At 42.4% G+C, this 20,748-nt stretch overlaps 1 protein-coding gene across 6 annotated transcripts in view; it reads left to right on the top strand.

Annotated features, from left to right (window-relative positions):
- The window catches only part of ABR (ABR activator of RhoGEF and GTPase), a 392,053-nt gene that overhangs the window by 317,455 nt on the left and 53,850 nt on the right, over positions 1-20,748 (top strand). For all 6 annotated transcript variants that reach the window (XM_073565382.1, XM_073565385.1, XM_073565384.1 and 3 more), the window contains one exon: positions 1,035-1,166. In XM_073565382.1, coding sequence (XP_073421483.1) covers positions 1,035-1,166 — 132 coding nt within the window. The remainder of the gene's footprint in view (positions 1-1,034; positions 1,167-20,748) is intronic.

Below are 20,748 nucleotides of genomic sequence, written 5' to 3'. Positions count from 1 at the left end.
TGGTCTCGTTAAAGGGATTATCCCATGCACAGGTCCAGTTACATATACTTTAATTGGACAGCCATTCTTCATACCTGCTTTTTTTCTACATTATTCTGTTTCCTAGTTTTCTTTTTTGATCTAAGACTAATGTGATGAAATCTTTCCATTAACAACCCCCATTGAGTCCAGTGGGATTTCTCTAATGAGAAATTAGTTACATCAGCTAGCTGCTGGTTATATCAGCTAACCGCAGATTTCTAGTATTTATTAAAATAGTCTGCTTAGAATCTTAAAAATGAACAAGTTTAGAAGTTTGACAACAGAGAAAATCTTAGTTCCCATTTCTCTTTTTGCCTAATAAACACATTTTAGGATCATGATTGTACAAATATGGATATATATATATTTTGCTTTTCTTGTTGTAATAGTGACCAAATTTCCTTATTTAACAAAAAAGTAAGTTGATTCAATTTTATGAAAGAATTGCTCCTCCTCCCATAAACACTTGTATCCTCCTTAATGTAATCCTATTCTACAGCACTGTGTACTTACAATTGCTCATGTTCCCTTCTACCCAGTTAATTCTTCTGTTTTCAATTAGGTCTATGACAGCACGTGATTAAAAACTGACTAACTGAATCCTTCTAAGCTCTGTGTAGAAACAGGAGGTAAATTTTCCCTGTATGAGACATCACTGCAAAAGTCCCTGGCAGCAGGGAGGAGGGAGCAGCTGGGTCAGGAGGTGAAGAGGGGAATGATTTCTGCAGGGACAAGAGACTTCCTGTTTCTACACAGAACACAGAAAAGAGAAGAATTAGCTGGGTAGAAAGACAAAATGAGCAATTGTAAGAACACAGTGCTTTATAATATGATGACTAAAATATATTAGCAGGATGAAAACTTTTTTGGGATGAGGAGTGCTTTAAATTGACAACTGATTTTGGTCAAAAAACTTTTTAACCACAACTTGGAGTGTGCTACTATTGAATCTATACATTCTTAGCCCAAGTTCTGCACCTTGATACCAGCGTTATGCTCTTTTTTTCCGGCAGGAATTTGAAATTGAGTTGGAGGGGTCTCAGTACCTGCGAATCTTGTGCTATGAGAAATGCTATGACAAAAGCAAGCTCAACAAAGACAACAACGAGATTGTGGACAAGATCATGGGCAAGGGACAGATCCAGGTACAAACTATGCTGAAATTATACCATATTGTTACCAACGTCTGCTCCCTATGTCAGGGAATCTGGTGGAGTGGTAGATTCTAACAAGTAATTCTGTGGCCCAATGTACCTCTTGTTGTTTTTGGCTCAGCCTTCATGTGTATATCTTAAGACTAATAGAATTTGCATATTAGTCATTGTTTATCTCCTATTAATTTTGATTTCTTTGGTGAACATTAAACTCGACCTGTCAGTATGGTTATGAGAATGCTGCAAAATTCTTGTTATGGCGCCCCATTCTGGTCTTTAGCTTCTCTCTCACGACATCCAAATTGTGTCCTTCCTAGCCTGGATATTCTAACAAACTGTTATCAACAGGATTCTAGATTTATTTTTTTTATTTTTTTTTTTTTAAATTTGTTTATTTTACAAAAAGAATGCAGAACATACATTTTGGCTTATGATAATTAATTACACACACAGCCTTTCAAGTATACAGCAATAACAGCCGGTTATACATTGTGAAGCATGTATATCAGTTGAGTTTCACAAGCTGTTATCAATATTGTCATTCAGATAATAAAGAAAATTCCTAAACTACAACTACATCAACTGGTGCCTACTACTGCGCAGCCTAATATCTTATATCATATTATCTCACATATGATGTCTCAATTTTGCAAAGTAAGGTGAGAGGAATTCCACCTCTCCCAGATCTTCTCAAACTTGCCCGGGCATCCCCTAGTTTGATAAAGCATACGTTCGTATGGAACAATCGAGTTCACCAGGTCAATCAACATTCTAAGGGAGGGACACAAACCCCCCATCCACTGTAGTGCCAACACCTTCCGTGCCATAAATAGTGTTTCACGCAGAAAAATCCCATCATGATGACCCCAATTCTCCTCATCCCATACCCCAAACAAGCAGACCAGTGGTTCAAGAGGGACTGGGGCCTGCATCAAGGATGACAAAATCAGGGTCACCTCTTTCCAATAATGTAAAATAATGGGACATTGTCAGATCATGTGAACAAAATCCGCATCTGGTGAATGACATCGCAGACAGTCTATTTGAAGTCGACCCATCCTGAAAAGACGTGTCTGAGTTAAGTATGATTGATTAATTATATACAACTGTATCATTCTATTATTAATAGATGGTGATATTCCATTTGGAGGCTCCAGGATCTCCTCCCACTCCTCTCCCTGAGTATCAGGGATGAGTCTTTCCCATTTCCTTCTAATAGAGCTTATAGCAGATTCCGTTCCCACCGACAGCATGTACGTGTATAAAGAGGAGATGGGACCCTGCGAATTAAGGCTTCCTATCAGAGGCAGAGATGAAATAGTATGGTCCACACCCCCACATCTCATGTGTGATTGAAGAGCCGACATCAGCTGTAAATAACGGAAAAACTGGTCATACAAGTCTCCCATCGAGGAGACTTTATGTTGCATCCAAAAATCAGTGGATGGGTGGTTCAGTAGTTCCGGGAAATAATCATTATTCCACAGGGGCATTTCAGCTATAAAATCTTTAAACCCAATCACTTTTTTAATTTGTCTCCATACTAATCTCGCCAGTCGGAGCAAGGGTAGTAGACGAGGGACATTAGTCCTCTCCAACTCAAGGAAGCCTAGTGGGCAGGCAGTTCGTGCAGCATGGAGTAGGTGGCTTTCCGAATTGGGGAGGCAACTACCCGGCATCCATTTATTTAAAGCTTTAGCTTGCCCAGCCAAATAGTATAAGAAAAAATCTGGTAACGCCGCCCCACCTCCCTTTTTTGATCTCTGCAGGGTGATCAATTTAAGTTTAGGCCTAGTTTTCCCCCAGATGAAATATGTGATCTGGGAATTGAGACTTACAAAGAAGGATTTGGGTACCACTACGGCACTATGCTGAAGGGAGTAGCTGAGCTTGGGGAGTAATATCATTTTAATCAGGTTAATACATCCGGCCACAGACAGTGGGAGTGTGCTCCAAGTTGTAAATTTCACTTTAACTAGTTCCAGCAGTGGGTGAATATTGAGTTGTGAGTCAAGCGTATTAATTCGAGATATGTGTATACCCAAATATTTAAAACTAGATACAATAGACAGCGAAGAGAGAGCTTCTAGCTGGGGCATTGGGGCATGGGAAAGGGGTAACAGAGCGGACTTCTCCCAATTTATATATAGACCTGAGTATTTACTGAATCTATAATGGCAATTACTTGTGGTAGAGTCTCCTCCGCTTCATCCATGAATATCACCATATCGTCAGCATATAGACCAATGATATCTACCCGACCCACTATATTTATACCTCTAATGCCAGGGGAAGACCTAATGCATATTGCCGCAAATAGGGCCGGGGAGAGGGGACACCCTTGACGAGTCCCCCTATGTAATGGAAAAGACTCAGACACAGAGCCATTCACTATGATACGGGCCTTGGGCTTCATATATAGTGCTTTGATCCATTTTATAAATTTATCACCAAAGCCATATCTTTATAAGCACGTGGAAAGGAAAGGCCACTCAAGAGAGTCAAAAGCTTTGGCAGCGTCTAGCGATGCCAGTGCCCACTTGTTATCTGGCATTAAGCCCCCGTTACACACTGAGATATCGCTAGCAATATCGCTGTAAAGTCACCGATTTTGTGACGTTGCAGCGATATTGCTAGCGATATCGCTGCATGTGATACCTCCGACCGGCTCCCCCGCTGGTTATCGCTGATCGCGCGAGAAGCTGCTGGATCATTTCTCGTCGGTCACTTCCTGCGGCGCTTCCTGCTGTGACGACAAGCGACGCGTGGAGCCGGGCGGGAGGACGCAGGATCGCCGCGTCTGACAGGTAAGTAGCGATCCCCGTCCCCAGCGATGTCGCTAGTGAGATCTGCCTGTGTGGCAGCTCACTAGCGACCACCTAGCGATGCACCAGCGATCCTGACCGCGTCATATCGCTGGTCGGGATCGCTGGTGAGTCGCTAGGTGTAACGGTACCCTTAGCGAGCTATATTGGGCTATTGACTGGACCCGTCTGATAATGGAAGTGCTCTTAGCAGGCATAAAGCCTGTTTGATCAGAATGTATAAGGCTCAATATAATCGAATTCAGTCTGGTAGCTAGAATCTTAGTGAAAATGTTATAGTCCACATTTACTAACGAGATAGGGCGGTAGGATCCACATTCCAAAGGGTGCTTCCCCTCCTTCTTAAGTACTATGATATTGGCTTCGTAAAAGGATTCAGGCATAGAATTCCCTTCCCAAATTCCCCGAAATACTTTAACCAACAGTGGCGTTAATATATCCCGATATTTCCTGTACAATTCAATAGGAAATCCGTCCGGCCCAGGAGCCTTCCCGGAGGCCATGTCCGTTATGGCATTTTCTATGTCCTCCGCAGTAAATTCAGCGTCCATAAGGGCCCGCTGTTCAGGGTCTAATGTAGGGAATGTCACATCTGACAAATAATCTAAACACCCCAAGCTGTCACAGTCACTTTTAGATTCATATAATCTGTAATAATCATAAAAACAGCCAAGTATTTCTTCGGTTGACGATACCAATGAATCATCCGGCTTACGAATCTGTAGTATTGTATTTGAGTTGTTAAAGAATAGTTTACGCTTGGACTTAGTGTCCTTATGCTGAGCATATAACCTCTGAGCAGCCAACCACTCAGTCCTGTTACCGCTAGTTTGGTTAGATATATATGTAGCCTCTGAATCTTTCAATCACTGCTCCATCTCATCATCCTCCCTTGAGGTTACCCTTTTAATATAAGAAATCGTGGAGGATAAGCAACCCCTCAGATATGCCTTAAGGGCATCCCAAAATAAATTGATATCTTGAGGTTCTGGGTGGGACGAGATGAAGCAATGCAACTGATCGATCGTTCTATCTGGAGTCACCATCAGCTTTAACCAAAAAGGATTCAACTTCCAGAACATCCTATTATTTGGTTGTCCATATTTAAGTTTAAGAATGACTGGACTATGGTCTGAAATCCCCCTACTGCCATGTTCTATACCGTCTACCCACATCGCCAGGCCGCTGGATCCGAATATGTAGTCTATGCGCGATAGAGATCGCTTAGTGCATGAGTGGCAGGTATACTCCCTTGATTCAGGGTGACACATCCTCCATAAATCTAGCCACCCACCACCCTCCATAAATAGTGACAGTTGGGTCACATTCAGCGAAGAGACTCCCCCAGACGTGCCTCCCTCTAATCTCAATTTGTCAAGGTAAGTATTCATGACCATATTGAAGTCTCCCATACAGATAACGTCCGCGTCTGGATAATTTAGGGCAAAGCTCATTGCTTTTTGAAGAATGAACGTATTAGCCGGGGGGGGGGGGGGGGGGGTTATAAACACACATAGGATTACATATTTCCTGCTTTTTATCAATGCATGTACAAAAACAAAGCTACCTTCAGAATCCCTCCGGGTCTCCCTGGCTTCCCATCTAACATCTCTATGTACCAGCAGTGAAACCCCTCTCGAATAACTAGTGTGAAATGCATGGACAGACCATTGTACCCAAGGTTTCTGCACGCACCAAACAGTATCTCTGGTCAGATGCAAGGCCACAATGTAGGATTCTAGATTTTTTAGTTAAGCCATTCAACAAGAACCAGCACACTAGATGTCACTTCTCATCAACATTTAATGGGGCTCTAAAAGAAAAACTACTGCAAATCTTACAAAGCCCAAAAATAAGTGTTCAGCTCTTTTCCAAGGCATTCCAGGCTCAATTCTCCGGTGGTCCTTATGCTTTTGTTTATGAGCAGTTATTGTGTGACTTCTGCAGCCAATCAGTGAACTGGGCAGCCATGTTCTGTCCGTAAAGTGCAGTATTAATTTTTAAAGGGGTTGTCCACTACCCAGTAAAATAATAACACCTACACTCACCTCTGGTGTTTGGCGCCATTTCATCGGTGTTAGCACTGGCTCTCCTGGGGATCTTGTGAGTACCTCTCTCACTTTCTCCAGATGTCTTGATTTGTCTAATGGAGGCAAGAGAGAAGCAAGAGACATAATGTCAGGCAATCCCCAGGAGAGCCAGTGGCAACATCTCTGGAATGGTGCCAGAATCTGAGGCAAGTATAAGGCCTCATTCACACGTCCGTATTTGGTCAGTATTTGTATGCCAAAACCAGAAGTGGGACACTTAGAGAAAAACTATAATTCAAAGATTGACATCTATTCTGTGTTTTGGCATAAAAGTACTAATAAAATACTGCTCAAAAATACTAATGTAACGCTGCTCAAAAATGCTGACGTGTGAATTAAGCCAAAGTGTAGTTTTTTTTTTTTATTGGGGGGATGACATGGGAATTCAGAAGGGGTTGTCAGACTAGTGGATGACCCCTTTAAGCATCTTGGCATGATGCACTCATGCCATCAAATTATTTTTTTTGTTGCATATGTAGATGAATGTTCTGATATCAGCGGGCACTATAACAAATATGTAACTGCTATGTAGAGAAATATGGTCAGTCTCTAAAAATATTTTGTCTGATTTAACAGGAAAATTGTATATTTAACAGTGTGACCACTTTAAGCTGTATGTATGTGTTTTATACATACATGCATACATACATTATTAGAAATTGCTATAACTAAGTTGTCCGGTTCTATGAAGTCTACTTTACTTTGCAGCTTTTCTCTAGCATTTAGTACATGAAATTCTTATTTATATTTTGTGAACATGGCGTCCGACTCTGAGACTGATGCCTGTGTAATTTTCGGCATTCTGTGGCTGTAGTGTTGTATCATTGCCGCGCGCTCTACTATCGCTCGCAGTTGTGATTCCTGTGATGTAATGTATGAAGCGTGCCATAATTGTCATGTTTCTCATTACTATTCCGCTCTGGGGGGTGCTGCGTTCTCCTCCTCTGCTGCGGTGAATCTTTGGGGAGAAGGCAGGAATGCATCTAAGTTAATTTCTTCCTTCCCTCACAGGAGATCTTGTCAGTCCATACAACCCCTCGCTAGGCCCCCTGATATCCTATATAATTACCTCTTCCCCTTGAACTGGGGTCAGACCGGAGAGGTGCAATGTTCAGAGGGATGACGGATTTACTAATAAAGCAGGGGTTAATATTTTATCCTGTGCCTCTCCCAGCGTGCGGCTGGCACCGTATGGTACGTTCTTTGGGCTATTGGTTTTGTTATTTTTGGTAAGAACCCTTCCCGTCTCTTCATGTACGGTAAATCTCCATCTCACCAGCTGCTCCTAGATGGAAATCCATTTATTCTTGATGTTTGGTCGTAATCTGTTTTCTTAGTGATAAGCCTTTAAAGCAGAAAATAGTTCTTGTATTTAACTCCCACATTGGAGACAACACTGAAGTCCATTCCATTTCATCTTTTATTATCATTTATCAAAAATTAGAACGGTCTGTGCCGACACGGAGGAAAAAGTCAAGGATGTGGCATGTCTGCTCATCACTAATCACTAGATTAATGATCTCCGTGTCCCATCTGGACGATATCCCTGATTTATAGTAAACTCCTGTCTTCTAGTGCAAATACATGGGTGGACTTTAAATAATTACCTGTGTAGTTATGGGGGTCCCAAGGTCGGGTTCTTACCCAAACATTGGCGCTTGAAGGAGTCCGAATGTTTCCACTGTCCCGTATGAGAACACCATTACTATAAGTGATGTTTCGCCGTTGGGTTCCCCTCTGTTTTCCCTTATTCACGTTCCTAGCAGGACAGAACGACTGTTACTACTTGTGTTAGATTTGTCATGCCTGTGCAAAAGTTTAACAGGCTCAGAGGATCGGTGCAGCAAACCTGACCAGGTGGTGATCCCTCATTTCTGGTCCTGTCATACTCAATATATCATTTTTTATATGCATTAAAATCCTGTTTGGCAAAATTAATGATCTGTAGGCTAAGCCATCTGTGGTGCATCAGTGGTGAACTTACGCTTGGCACCCCGCCAATCATTTCATGAATATGTACCGGAAGACAAGACAAAATACCGGCACCAAATCCCCTATTTTCTGCCATTGCAAATTACCTCATCAGCCTGTATGAAGACGACACCGGTCAATAAAGAGTTCAAGTGCACACCAGAAAAAAGTTTTAAACTTTGTCCAGAAAGAGAAAAAAGGTGGCACTCACCGTCCATGTAAAACGTTCCTTTATTTCATATTGTAAAAAAGTCACAGGACCTTCGGTACAGGACCCATTGAAGCGCAGACAGCGCGAATCGGCCATTATCTCATGAAGTGTCCCACCATTCTCTCGCTGCAACTTTTTTACAGTATGAAATAAAGGAACGTTTTACATGGAGGGTGAAATTTTTTCTCTTTCTGGACATCACATGAATATGCTGTTGTCCAGTACAAAGCAATGTACAAAGGGGATGCAAAGCTCACGGAAGAGTCCCAGCCCCTTCAAGGAGCTGATAAACAGGGATGCGGGAAAACCTGACCTTCACCGATCTAATATGGATGGCCGATCCTAATGATGGTCCGCTATAGAACTGGAGAAGCACTCTATAAACTGTTGGCTCTGAACGTTTCTTACCCCATTCCAGCTCCTTGTTCTCCTTCTGGTAATAGTGAAACTCTAATGTATATTTTGTATTTATAGTGTAGTTTACCTAAGCTCCGCTTTCACACTCATCTTGAGGATTGATGGCTCATCTATTAGGACTGAACGAGCCTGAAAACCATTCTGGTGAGTTTTTTTTATCCTTCGAGTGCTATTTTAGGTTTTCTACAAGTTTCCCAGGCATTGATCTGTCTCACTTTCCCTAAATAGCTTCCTGAGCTTATCTTGCGTATACTTTTGGTGGAATACATCTTGTGGAGTTGAGTCTGCTGGTCACGTATCGCACGTTTCAGCAGAAGACCAACATTTTCTGAATAATATATTTCACAATGCAGGACAGGGTAAATCCCAGTAGACCAAAATTTAATATATTTGAAACTACAGCTTTTCCGTAGGTAAATGTACTCTGGTATTGCAGAATTCTGAAGACTCTGTTCTTAGATCTCTGCGCTCTTCCATTCTTATGTTATTGATACTAGAATGAATGTACACTACTGTTCAAAAGTTTAGGGTCACTTAGAAATGTCCTTATTTTTTAAAGAAAAGCAGTTTTTTTTCCAATGAAGCTAACATTAAATGATTCAGAAATACTCTATACATTGTTAATGTGGTAAATGACTATTCTAGCTGCAAACATCTGGTTTGTAATGAAATATCTTCATAGGTGTGTAGAGGCCCATTTCCAACAACCATCACTCCAGTGTTCTAATGGTACTTTGTGTTTGCTAACTGTCTAACAAGGCTAATGGATGGTTAGAATACCCTTGAAAACCCTTGTGCAAGTATGTTAGCACAGCTGAAAAGTTTGACTGTTTAGAGAAGCTATAAATCTGACCTTCCTTTGAGCTAGTTGAGAATCTGGAGCATTACATTTGTTGGTTCCATTAAACACCCAAAATGCCCAGAAAATAAGAACTTTCATGTGAAACTCGACAGTCTATTCTCATTCTTAGAAATAAAGGCTATTCCATGCGAGAAATTGCCAAGAAACTGAAGATTTCGTACAACGGTGTGTATTACACCCTTCAGAGGAGAGCACAAACAGGCTCTAACCAGAGTAGAAAAAGAAGTGGGAGGCCCCGCTGCACAACTGAGCAACAAGACAAGTACATTAGAGTCTGTAGTTTAAGAAATCGATGCCTCACAGGTCCTCAACTGGCAGCTTCATTAAATAGTACATGCAAAACGCCAGTGTCAACGTCTAGAGTGAATTGGCGACTCTGGGATACTGGCCTTCAGGGCAGAGTGGCAAAGAAAATATCTGAGACTGGCTAATAAAAGGAAAAGATTAATATGGGCAAAAGAACACAGACATTGGACAGAGGAAGATTGGAAAAAAGTTTTATGGACAGACGAATCCAAGTTTGAGGTGTTTGGATCACACAGAGGAACATTTGTAAGACAGAACTGAAAAGACGCCATCTGTTAAGCATGGTGGAGGTAATGTGATGGTCTGGGGTTGCTTTGGTGCTGGTAAAGTGGGAGATTTGTAAAAGGTAAAAGAGATTTTGAATGAGGAAGACTATCACTCCATTTTGCGATGCCATACCCTGTGAACAGCGCTTGATTGGAGCCAATTTCATCCTACAACAGGACAATGACCCAAAGCACACCTCCAAATTATGTAAGAACTATTTAGGCAAGAAGCAGGCAGCTGGTGTTCTATCTGTAATTGAGTGGCCAGTGCAGTCACCAGATCTCAACCCCATTGAGCTGTTGTGGGAGCAGCTTGACCATGTGCTATGCAAAAAAGTGCCCATCAAGCCAAACCAACTTGTGGGAGGGGCTTCTGGAAGCATGGGGTGAAATTTCTCCAGATTACCTCAGCAAAGTTTGTTCCCACTGCTGCCCCATTTCATTTTTAATAATTTTTTTTATCTGCCATACAGTTCTAAATTTACAGGGCTATTTTTGTGCTAATTTTTATATTTTTTTTATTAGGAGGTAGGGCTTAAAGGGTAATTATGCAGAGCTGTCTAAATATACGCCCCCAGAAAATCCCGTGACCATGCCCTCTTGGTTGAGACCATGGACATTAGCACTAAATAACAAGGCCCATATCTCTGGAACAGTATGGTAGGTGTAAACAAAAAACAGAATATTTTGGGGGGCAGCAGGAATAAAGAGAGCTTAGATCTGATACAGGTCCTTTTTTAAAAATACCAATTCTCTATATACCGATTTATAAGGATTCCTAGTGCTCTTAGGGGAAATGATAAATTATGTAAAATGCAGCCAGAGGGGAAAAAAACGTACTGTAAAGTAATAAAATGTGTGCATAAATAGCAGATCCAGGGCATTTAGGTGCTGATCTCTATTTACATGAAAAATATCAATGGGCAATTTGCAGCGTACCGATAATGTCATTGCAGACACAATTAGCCGATCATAGTCTGATCGGGGCAGCGAGTGCGGATAAGGCCGGAGTATGGGGGAACCAGAAGTGCTACCCTGAATGTTGCAAACCTTGGTGTAGAACGTCTACATTCCGCGAATGCTCCCGTACACGTGTGTTATATTAGCAGCCGTGATGTAGAGATTTCTCATGCCTTGACATTGTTATAGACCAGGAGCTGGAGACCTTTCTGGATTTGATTGACTTGCAAGCCATTAATTGGACAGATATTCTCTGCAGTAACTCGGCTCTGTCATGTGTGATTGCTCACGTGGCAAGGTGGAGGCACAACGCAGTTTATGCTGTTTTACATTCATACTGTTCCTTATGTTTCTAATTATATCAGTCCCTTCCCCACTGGGTCATTATCTTCCAAACTCCCTATATAATTAATCACATGACTGAGTTATGTAAATGATCATCATCTTTGTTTCAAAGGGATAATCCTGGTATTGAAGATGCTACATCTTATGAGCCAAACATCCTTATGTGAGATGATTGCACCATTCTGGAAGGGAAAAGGCGTAATTATCCAACAAAAAGTATCCCTGAGCCCTGATGCTGTTTTTTTTTCTTTCTATTCTGATGTTGAAAATGATGGAAAGTGGATGTAAATCCGCTCTGCCAGAGGTCCAATAAGCGATCGGAGACCAAGCGTGTTTGGATGCGTTTTTTATTTGTCAACGCGTTTCGAAGTATTCATGCTTCTTCCTCAGGACATACCACAATGAACTTTAGCTACGTCCACGTGGAATAACTTTGCAAATATGTTTGATATACATTTGAGAACTAGATAATTTTGGGGAGTAAAAATGACTAGTTCAACCTACAAAATTATAGCATGAAACACTAATGTATATCCTCACCCTAAGGATTTGTTCACACTTGGCATTTTTCCATCAATTTTTTTTTCCTTTGGTAGCAAAAGAATGCAGTATTTTCCAGCAGCAAAACTGAGAACTATTACATCTCATTGAAACATTTTTTTCCTTGTATTTTTTTTTTATTTATTTTTTTTTTTTTAACTATTGTGCAAGTAAAAAAAAACTAAAAACAAAACTGCATTACTTGGGTGGGGGTTTTTTTTCCAAGAAAAAAAATGCAACAAAAATTCTGTGTGTGAATATAACCACAGGCCATCCGCATATGACTTTCAGGGCCAAATATCTTGCGGCTGTATGGCTGCACTCACATGTCCATGTACAGTCTGTGATTTCCCGACTGGCTACGGGTTTATCTGATTTGTGGATCAGTATCACCCATTAAGGTCAATAGGTCCATTTTCCTCATATGCAAGGAGAAAAGCATCACGCCATTCTTGTGACTGCCTCCGCCTGCATGGAAACATTGGGGTGGCGGAAACCTGCAGCAGTTGTGGTAGAGCGCTGGCCTTCAGCCAGATTTGCACATCCATGTGACATAGTCTGAGTTTGGATGGCGGTGCACGGACTGACCTATGAGGCCACCTGGTTTGTGTCGGCGCTCCCGCGGCTGGACCTTGTATCACAGATCATGACATGTGAACAGGTACGGACTGGGGCTGAAATCCAGCCCTGGCATTTGAAATCACACAGGCCCATGATGTCCTCATCCCCAAGAACCAGGTGGAGATATATTCCTAATATTACCTTAGATGGAGGAAAAGGAAGATTTACAACAAGACCAATATTCCTAATGATACCCGTGGCCTGCTGGGGTAAGTGACGGAGTCTGTGACTTTGTGCTCCGTCACAACTGTTAACAGTATGAGTTGTCTTGAGAACACCGATTCTGTTAACAATGTAGCAAACAAGATGGCCCCCGACCAGACAGGCCCTTCTGGCATTTGCCAGAATTGCCAGATGGCCTTGCATGTGGATGTGTGAATGCGGCCTTACAATGTATAATAATCTTTATTTTTATATAGCGCTAACATATTCTGCAGCGCTTCACAGTTTGCACACATTATCATCAATAATGTAGTATTCTATATGTGAAAATTTCACTCTGGTCACAGGCAGTGGTGACCACTTGTGACCGAAGACTAAAACTTGATACAAAACTTAAACATGGGGAATCTGTGCAGGTCCGCGTTCTGTAAGAGGTGACAGCTGGTTTTCATTCCCAGAATAAAGCGTGTTCGTTAGGTAAACACCTCGTATATTTTGCATTCTTGTGCAGTCCTGACTCTCACCCGGACCAGATGCAGTCACTCACAGATAACTTTTATGAATGTATAATAATTTATTTCCATTGAGCCAAGATATTATTTAGTATACAGTGACATTGAAAAATGGTCAAAATTAATTAAAAAAAAAAAATGGAATAGGGTCTTTATGAACCTGGAAAACCCCTCCGATATTAGATTAGTTGTTACCCTACCTTCAGGACCCTCACTCGCAGTAAAGGGCTGATTGTGCTTTTGACTCTCATGGATCTAGAGTCTATCAGCACTTAACCTTCAGGTAGTCGCCCCAAAATACTTACTCTATATTAGTTGCACACCTCGCTATGGCACGTGTAGTTGACGTGATGCACTGATGAGGCAGGGGCCCGAGCTAGGGAGCTACCCAAACGGACGGTTGCCTACCTTCCATTCTTGCGGAAATATGACAAAAATAAAATTGGGGTCCAGTGGACCCCACGCAACGAAATAAAGGCTGAATTCTTAGCGAATCCCTTTAATTTGATATTTGTAGGAAGTGGTGCAGCCAGAATAATGCACTAATTGCACAGTCTTTGATTTATACATACCTGGTGCAAACACTGATGGACTTTTATAAATTTAGGCTGAGTGCAGACGGAGTTTTTAGCCCTGCGGATTTTTCTTTGCAGAATGGAAGAAATCCGCAGGTCAAATGACCTGCATTTTTCCTGCAGATTTCTTCCATTTTTCCTGCGGTTTCCTTGCGTTTTTTTGTGCGGTTTTCCACTGCGGACTCCCCCCTACGGATTTGGAGACGGGAGGTGGAAAACCGCACAAAACAAGTAACATGCTGCGGATTTTGTACCGCAGGAAAACCGCGCGGAAAAATCCGCAGCGTCTGCACAGCGGTTTTTTTTCCCATTGATTTTAAGGCTACTGTACATCCTCACAATGCGGATATGCAACGTTTCTGCGCGGTAAAATGCGCTGCGGATCCGCTGCAAATCTGCATCGTGTGCACACAAAATAAGAGTCACAATATAAACTCTCTGAAGACTAGGATCTCTGCTCTCATTGCATGCGATAACTACAGCTTGATTTTAGGCAAAAGTATATTGCAGAGAATTTGACGTGATTTTTAGGGAAAAACAGTAAATATTAAAATAGTATCACAACAATGGGGAAAAAAACAGTCACAATTGTATATTCTCATGAGCGAGTTCTAGCCAAAGGCACAAAAAGTAAATAAAACAAAAAAGAGAAAAGCCCGATACATGACAGCCAAATTCATTCTGTGTGCCAGCCGAGCACCGATCGTGTGGGCATTGATGCTGTGGTTGTGCGCCATTTTTCACAATGGTAGAGATGTGAGCTGTTGTGTTACAGCACCCTGGTGCCGATGTCATCGCTTTAGTAGGTTTTTCTCCCATGGATGCCTTCTCTCCAGGCTCGGTGTAATCGTCCTCAGCTGGACACACCTTGTAAATATTCATCATCCCCGTCCTGTCTTGTCCAGTAGGCAGGAGACAAGTGGGCTGTCTGGGGCCACAGCTGTGCCTGGCACCGGATGATTAATGATCCTCCCTGTGGTATCTCGGCCTCATCTCATTACTTGTGGAGTTGGCCACGTGCGCAGTGTTTCGCAGGAGGTGGCACATCCAGAAGCTCTGCTGCTTAAGTATTATTTTTTATGAGCCTCTTGGACATTGTTACTGTCCCTGATCGGAGAAAAGTACAAGCTGTATCATTACACCAGAGGTCTGGACACTTCTTGTTACATACTTAGTATTTAATGATCCAACATGTGCTCGACACCGACTATGCCAGGAAACTGTTAATCAAACATGGCTATCCCTGTGCCTCCAGAAATCATCCGGAATATTAATCTTTAGCGTCTGTAAGCGCCAAGGAGTCAAAGAATTTTTTCTTTCTTCTATACTGCGCAGAGTCACTGTGGGAAAAATCACCAGTTGCCACGTTGCTATCTCCGCTTTGCGTGGGTAAAATAGAGAACTAAACTCCCCATATATCAGCTTTCCGGTCATAGGAGTTTACGGCTGTTACACAATTAGATTATAAAGTAATCATAGCACAATAATAAAAAAAAAGCTGCAAATATTGTTACAGAAGCAGAAATAAAATGTTTAGTAAAATTACTACACATATAAAGTCGATATGTTACCCATGTTTAATGGACCTGGTCTTATGATGGAGGAGAAAGTCCATAAAGAACTCTGGAATAGTCAAAATTATGGCCGATCAAGACTATCAGGCTATGTGCACACGCTGCGGTTCCGCTGCGGTTTTGGCCCTGCGGAACCGCAGCAGTTCCGCAGACATGGTACAGTACCATGTAACCCTATGGGTTTTCAAAACCGCAGTGCTCACGCTGCGTTTTTTTCCGCAGCACGTCAATTGTTTTTGTGGATTCCGCTGCGGTTTCACACCTTTAACATAGTAGAGGTGTGAAACCGCAGGCCAAACCGCAGCAAAACTGCAGGTCACTTTGCCTCCGGTTTTACCTGCGTTTCCGCGGGAAAAAACCCGCGGGTGATTCCGCAGCGTGTGCACATGGCCTCACAGTCTGAATGGTGTCATAAAAAACTCACGCGCTTTCATACCAATACTCCGACCAGGTGGTTCTTCTAATTGAGCAGCTTCCACTAGAAGAACCACCTTCCTAATGCTCAGGATGTTCTCCAGATAGATGGTGGGATTCTCTATAAAACACAGTAGCCGAAACAAAGTATAAAACTATTCACACTTTTTTTTTTTTTTAATTCCACAATGCAATTCGCTTCCTCACAGAGGAGCGTCAGCACATCAGTATACGGTAATCCATTTTTGAAAACGATACCATACGCTCAGCGGCCTGCCCGATCCAGGGTTTCGCCCTTTTGGTCTCATCAAAGGTCATAAGTTTGCGGTTCTTCCTGAGTTTTAGGAGGTTGAGATTAGATTAGAGAATTTTCTACATTAATACAATGATCAGAAGATGATTTGTACATCTCTTCCATCATATATGGGGAGCGTTCCCAGCAACACACATCATTACCTATACATTTATTTAGTGAATGTTTGCCTTTTCTATGAATCCAAAACAAATCAGTGACAAAATTTGCAAAGCATGTTGGCGTCTTTGATTTTGCTATTTCCCTAGATTTCAAAATATATATAGAGTAAAATCCACTGTGAAAAATCTGCAGCAGATTTGATAACTGCACTGCAGGTCGATTGTCGCCACAGATATTTTTTTTTCAGTATGTGGATGGTGTTGGTAAAATCTTCACCCACAAACTCAGACTAAAAATACACAACTTATTCGCCATGTGTAAACATCGCCTGACGTGTGCTGCTTGTCAGTATTTGATAGTGAAGTATAAGTCCTGTATAATATCGGAGGGATTTATAGGCTCTGCACACGTTATGCATCAATCCATTCATGAGGCCTCACATTGCCCTTGAAAAGCGGCAAAATGTGACCTTTGCCGTTTATTTGAAGACATTTTATTACTGCACCCAAACCTTCTGTGTGTGAATTCACCCTAAAAGTGAGGTAGTAGCGTTTACGTGTGAGCATTGTGGATCTTGTGCTCAATACTTGAATATTCTAAGAATATTTTAAGTATGACAATAAGTGATTTATACTATACTTCTCCCCTTACTATATTCTTAGTTCTTAACATTATACAGCTATTTTATTATTCATGGGATCCCATTATTATAAACTGTCCCGATGTCACGTTCTGCCCGTGTCATTGGGTCGGCATTCACATTCCTGGAAATGATATTTAAGAGGCGCGCACATTTTCTTCAAGGTGACACAAGATATAATCATTGTCAGAGCGATCTCAACATTTTTTGCTTGTTTTTGACCATTTTTGTGTTATTAGGTTTCCGATATTACAACCTCTCTTGACCATCACTGGTGGTCTGTTAGTGTATACAAGGACCCTACTAATGAGCAGACCTTTCACCATGTGTCCCGGTATGCGATGTACGTGCGGCTAGAACAGACCCTGGACTCATAGATGGGACAACACGCTGTCTAACTCACTGACACAACTGTCATCTCTGCCCCGCTCCTTGCTGTTATGCTAGCAGATTGGGGTCCTGACCTCTTCCCCCCTCCTATAAAGTCATGTTTAGACTAAGTGCTTACACTGCCAGTCTTCCAATAGTACCGAGGGGACTGTCGCAGTAATGTATGGGGGGGCCCGGGATGTGCTTGGAGTGGAGCTACATGGGTGGTTTGTGAGCTTCTTCAGACTTCACATGGAGACGCATGGTGAAATTAATCTGATGAGTGTTGTGTGCTGTATAAGACGTGGGTGTTCAGGATTATTAATGTGGAAACCAGACTGACTCCTAACTGGTTCCACAACTTCCTTGGTCCGCTGCAATTGGAGCTGCTTTTTCAGGTGTCTTGTACATGGCCGTATTGTGTACCAGTATTTTTGGTCAGTATTTCATCAGTATTTGCAAGAAAAAAAGAAGTAGCTTCAAATCACAGAATAGGTGCACATTTTTGAATTATTCTGCTTTCCTTCTCTGGCTTATAAATACTGAGACTATAAAGCTGACCATAAACACTAGATAGCTGTCAATTGAGCTATCATTCGGCTCAGGGCTGTGGAGTCGGTATAAAATGGACCATCTCTGACACATAAAATATATAATATGTTGGCTCCATTAGTACAATGCAGGATGTGCTGACGAATATTCTTTCATAATAATTTGGGAAAGTTATGAAATGTCCTATATATGTCTGTTCTGTTCCTGATCTAAGGATCTCGGTGTTCAGTTGAGATGAATCTGTGCTGCACTTTATGCACATGCTCAGTAGTGACCAGTGCTGTGGGGTCATAGATGAGATGAATCCGTGCTGCACTTTATGTACATGCTCAGTAGTGACCAGTGCTGGGGAGATGTAGATGAGATGAATCTATGCTGCACTTTATGTACAAGCTCTGTAGTGACCAGTGCTGTGGGGTCATAGATGAGATGAATCTGTGCTGCACTTTATGTACATGCTCAGTAGTGACCAGTGCTGTGGGGTCGTATATGAGATGAATCTGTGCTGCACTTTATGTACATGCTCAGTAGTGACCAGTGCTGTGGAGATGTAGATGAGATGAATCTATGCTGCACTTTATGTACATGCTCAGTAGTGACCAGTGCTGTGGGGTCATAGATGAGATGAATCTGTGCTACACTTTATGCACATGCTCAGTAGTGACCAGTGCTGGGGAGATGTAGATGAGATGAATCTGTGCTGCACTTTATGTACATGCTCAGTAGTGACCAGTGCTGTGGAGATGTAGCTGAGATGAATCTGTGCTGCACTTTATGTACATGCTCAGTAGTGACCAGTGCTGGGGAGATGTAGATGAGATGAATCTGTGCTGCACTTTATGCACATGCTCAGTAGTGACCAGTGCTGGGGAGATGTAGATGAGATGAATCTGTGCTGCACTTCATGTACATGCTCAGTAGTGACCAGTGCTGTGGGATCATAGATGAGATGAATCTGTGCTGCCCTTTATATACATGCTCAGTAGTGACCAGTGCTGTGGGGTCATAGATGAGATGAATCTGTGCTGCACTTTATGTACATGCTCAGTAGTGACCAGTGCTGGGGAGATGTAGATGAGATGAATCTGTGCTGCACTTTATGTACATGCTCAGTAGTGACCAGTGCTGTGGAGATGTAGCTGAGATGAATCTGTGCTGCACTTTATGTACATGCTCAGTAGTGACCAGTGCTGGGGAGATGTAGATGAGATGAATCTGTGCTGCACTTTATGCACATGCTCAGTAGTGACCAGTGCTGGGGAGATGTAGATGAGATGAATCTGTGCTGCACTTCATGTACATGCTCAGTAGTGACCAGTGCTGTGGGATCATAGATGAGATGAATCTGTGCTGCCCTTTATATACATGCTCAGTAGTGACCAGTGCTGTGGGGTCGTAGATGAGATGAATCTGTGCTGCACTTTATGTACATGCTCAATAAGTGACCAGTGCTGTGGGGTCGTAGATGAGATGAATCTGTGCTGCACTTTATGTACATGCTCAGTAGTGACCAGTGCTGGGGAGATGTAGATGAGATGAATCTATGCTGCACTTTATGTACAAGCTCTGTAGTGACCTGTGCTGTGGGGTCATAGATGAGATGAATCTGTGCTGCACTTTATGTACATGCTCAGTAGTGACCAGTGCTGTGGGGTCATAGATGAGATGAATCTGTGCTACACTTTATGTACATGCTCAGTAGTGACCAGTGCTGGGGAGATGTAGATGAGATGAATCTGTGCTGCACTTTATGTACATGCTCAGTAGTGACCAGTGCTGTGGAGATGTAGCTGAGATGAATCTGTGCTGCACTTTATGTACATGCTCAGTAGTGACCAGTGCTGGGGAGATGTAGATGAGATGAATCTGTGCTGCACTTTATGCACATGCTCAGTAGTGACCAGTGCTGTGGAGATGTGGATGAGATGAATCTGTGCTGCACTTCATGTACATGCTCAGTAGTGACCAGTGCTGTGGGATCATAGATGAGATGAATCTGTGCTGCCCTTTATATACATGCTCAGTAGTGACCAGTGCTGTGGGGTCGTAGATGAGATGAATCTGTGCTGCACTTTATGTACATGCTCAATAAGTGACCAGTGCTGTGGGGTCGTAGATGAGATGAATCCGTGCTGCACTTTATGTACATGCTCAGTAGTGACCAGTGCTGGGGAGTCATAGATGAGATGAATCCGTGCTGCACTTTATGTACATGCTCAGTAGTGACCAGTGCTGTGGAGATGTAGATGAGATGAATCTATGCTGCACTTTATGTACATGCTCAGTAGTGACCAGTGCTGTGGGGTCATAGATGAGATGAATCTGTGCTACACTTTATGTACATGCTCAGTAGTGACCAGTGCTGGGGAGATGTAGATGAGATGAATCTGTGCTGCACTTTATGTACATGCTCAGTAGTGACCAGTGCTGTGGAGATGTAGCTGAGATGAATCTGTGCTGCACTTTATGTACATGCTCAGTAGTGACCAGTGCTGGGGAGATGTAGATGAGATGAATCTGTGCTGCACTTTATGCACATGCTCAGTAGTGACCAGTGCTGTGGAGATGTAGATGAGATGAATCTGTGCTGCACTTCATGTACATGCTCAGTAGTGACCAGTGCTGTGGGATCATAGATGAGATGAATCTGTGCTGCACTTTATGTACATGCTCAGTAGTGACCAGTGCTGGGGAGATGTAGATGAGATGAATCTGTGCTGCACTTTATGCACATGCTCAGTAGTGACCAGTGCTGTGGGGTCGTAGATGAGATGAATCTGTGCTGCACTTTATGTACATGCTCAGTAGTGACCAGTGCTGAGGAGATGTGGATGAGATGAATCTGTGCTGCACTTTTATGTACATGCTCAGTAGTGACCAGTGCTGAGGAGATGTGGATGAGATGAATCTGTGCTGCACTTTATGTACATGCTCAGTAGTGACCAG

Source organism: Dendrobates tinctorius, unplaced genomic scaffold (genome assembly GCF_039654945.1).
Source record: "Dendrobates tinctorius isolate UK_male_01 unplaced genomic scaffold, ASM3965494v1 ptg000016l, whole genome shotgun sequence".
NCBI lineage: Eukaryota > Metazoa > Chordata > Amphibia > Anura > Dendrobatidae > Dendrobates > Dendrobates tinctorius.
Note: the sequence above shows the minus strand (reverse complement) of the source record. Positions and strands in the feature narration are given on the sequence as shown.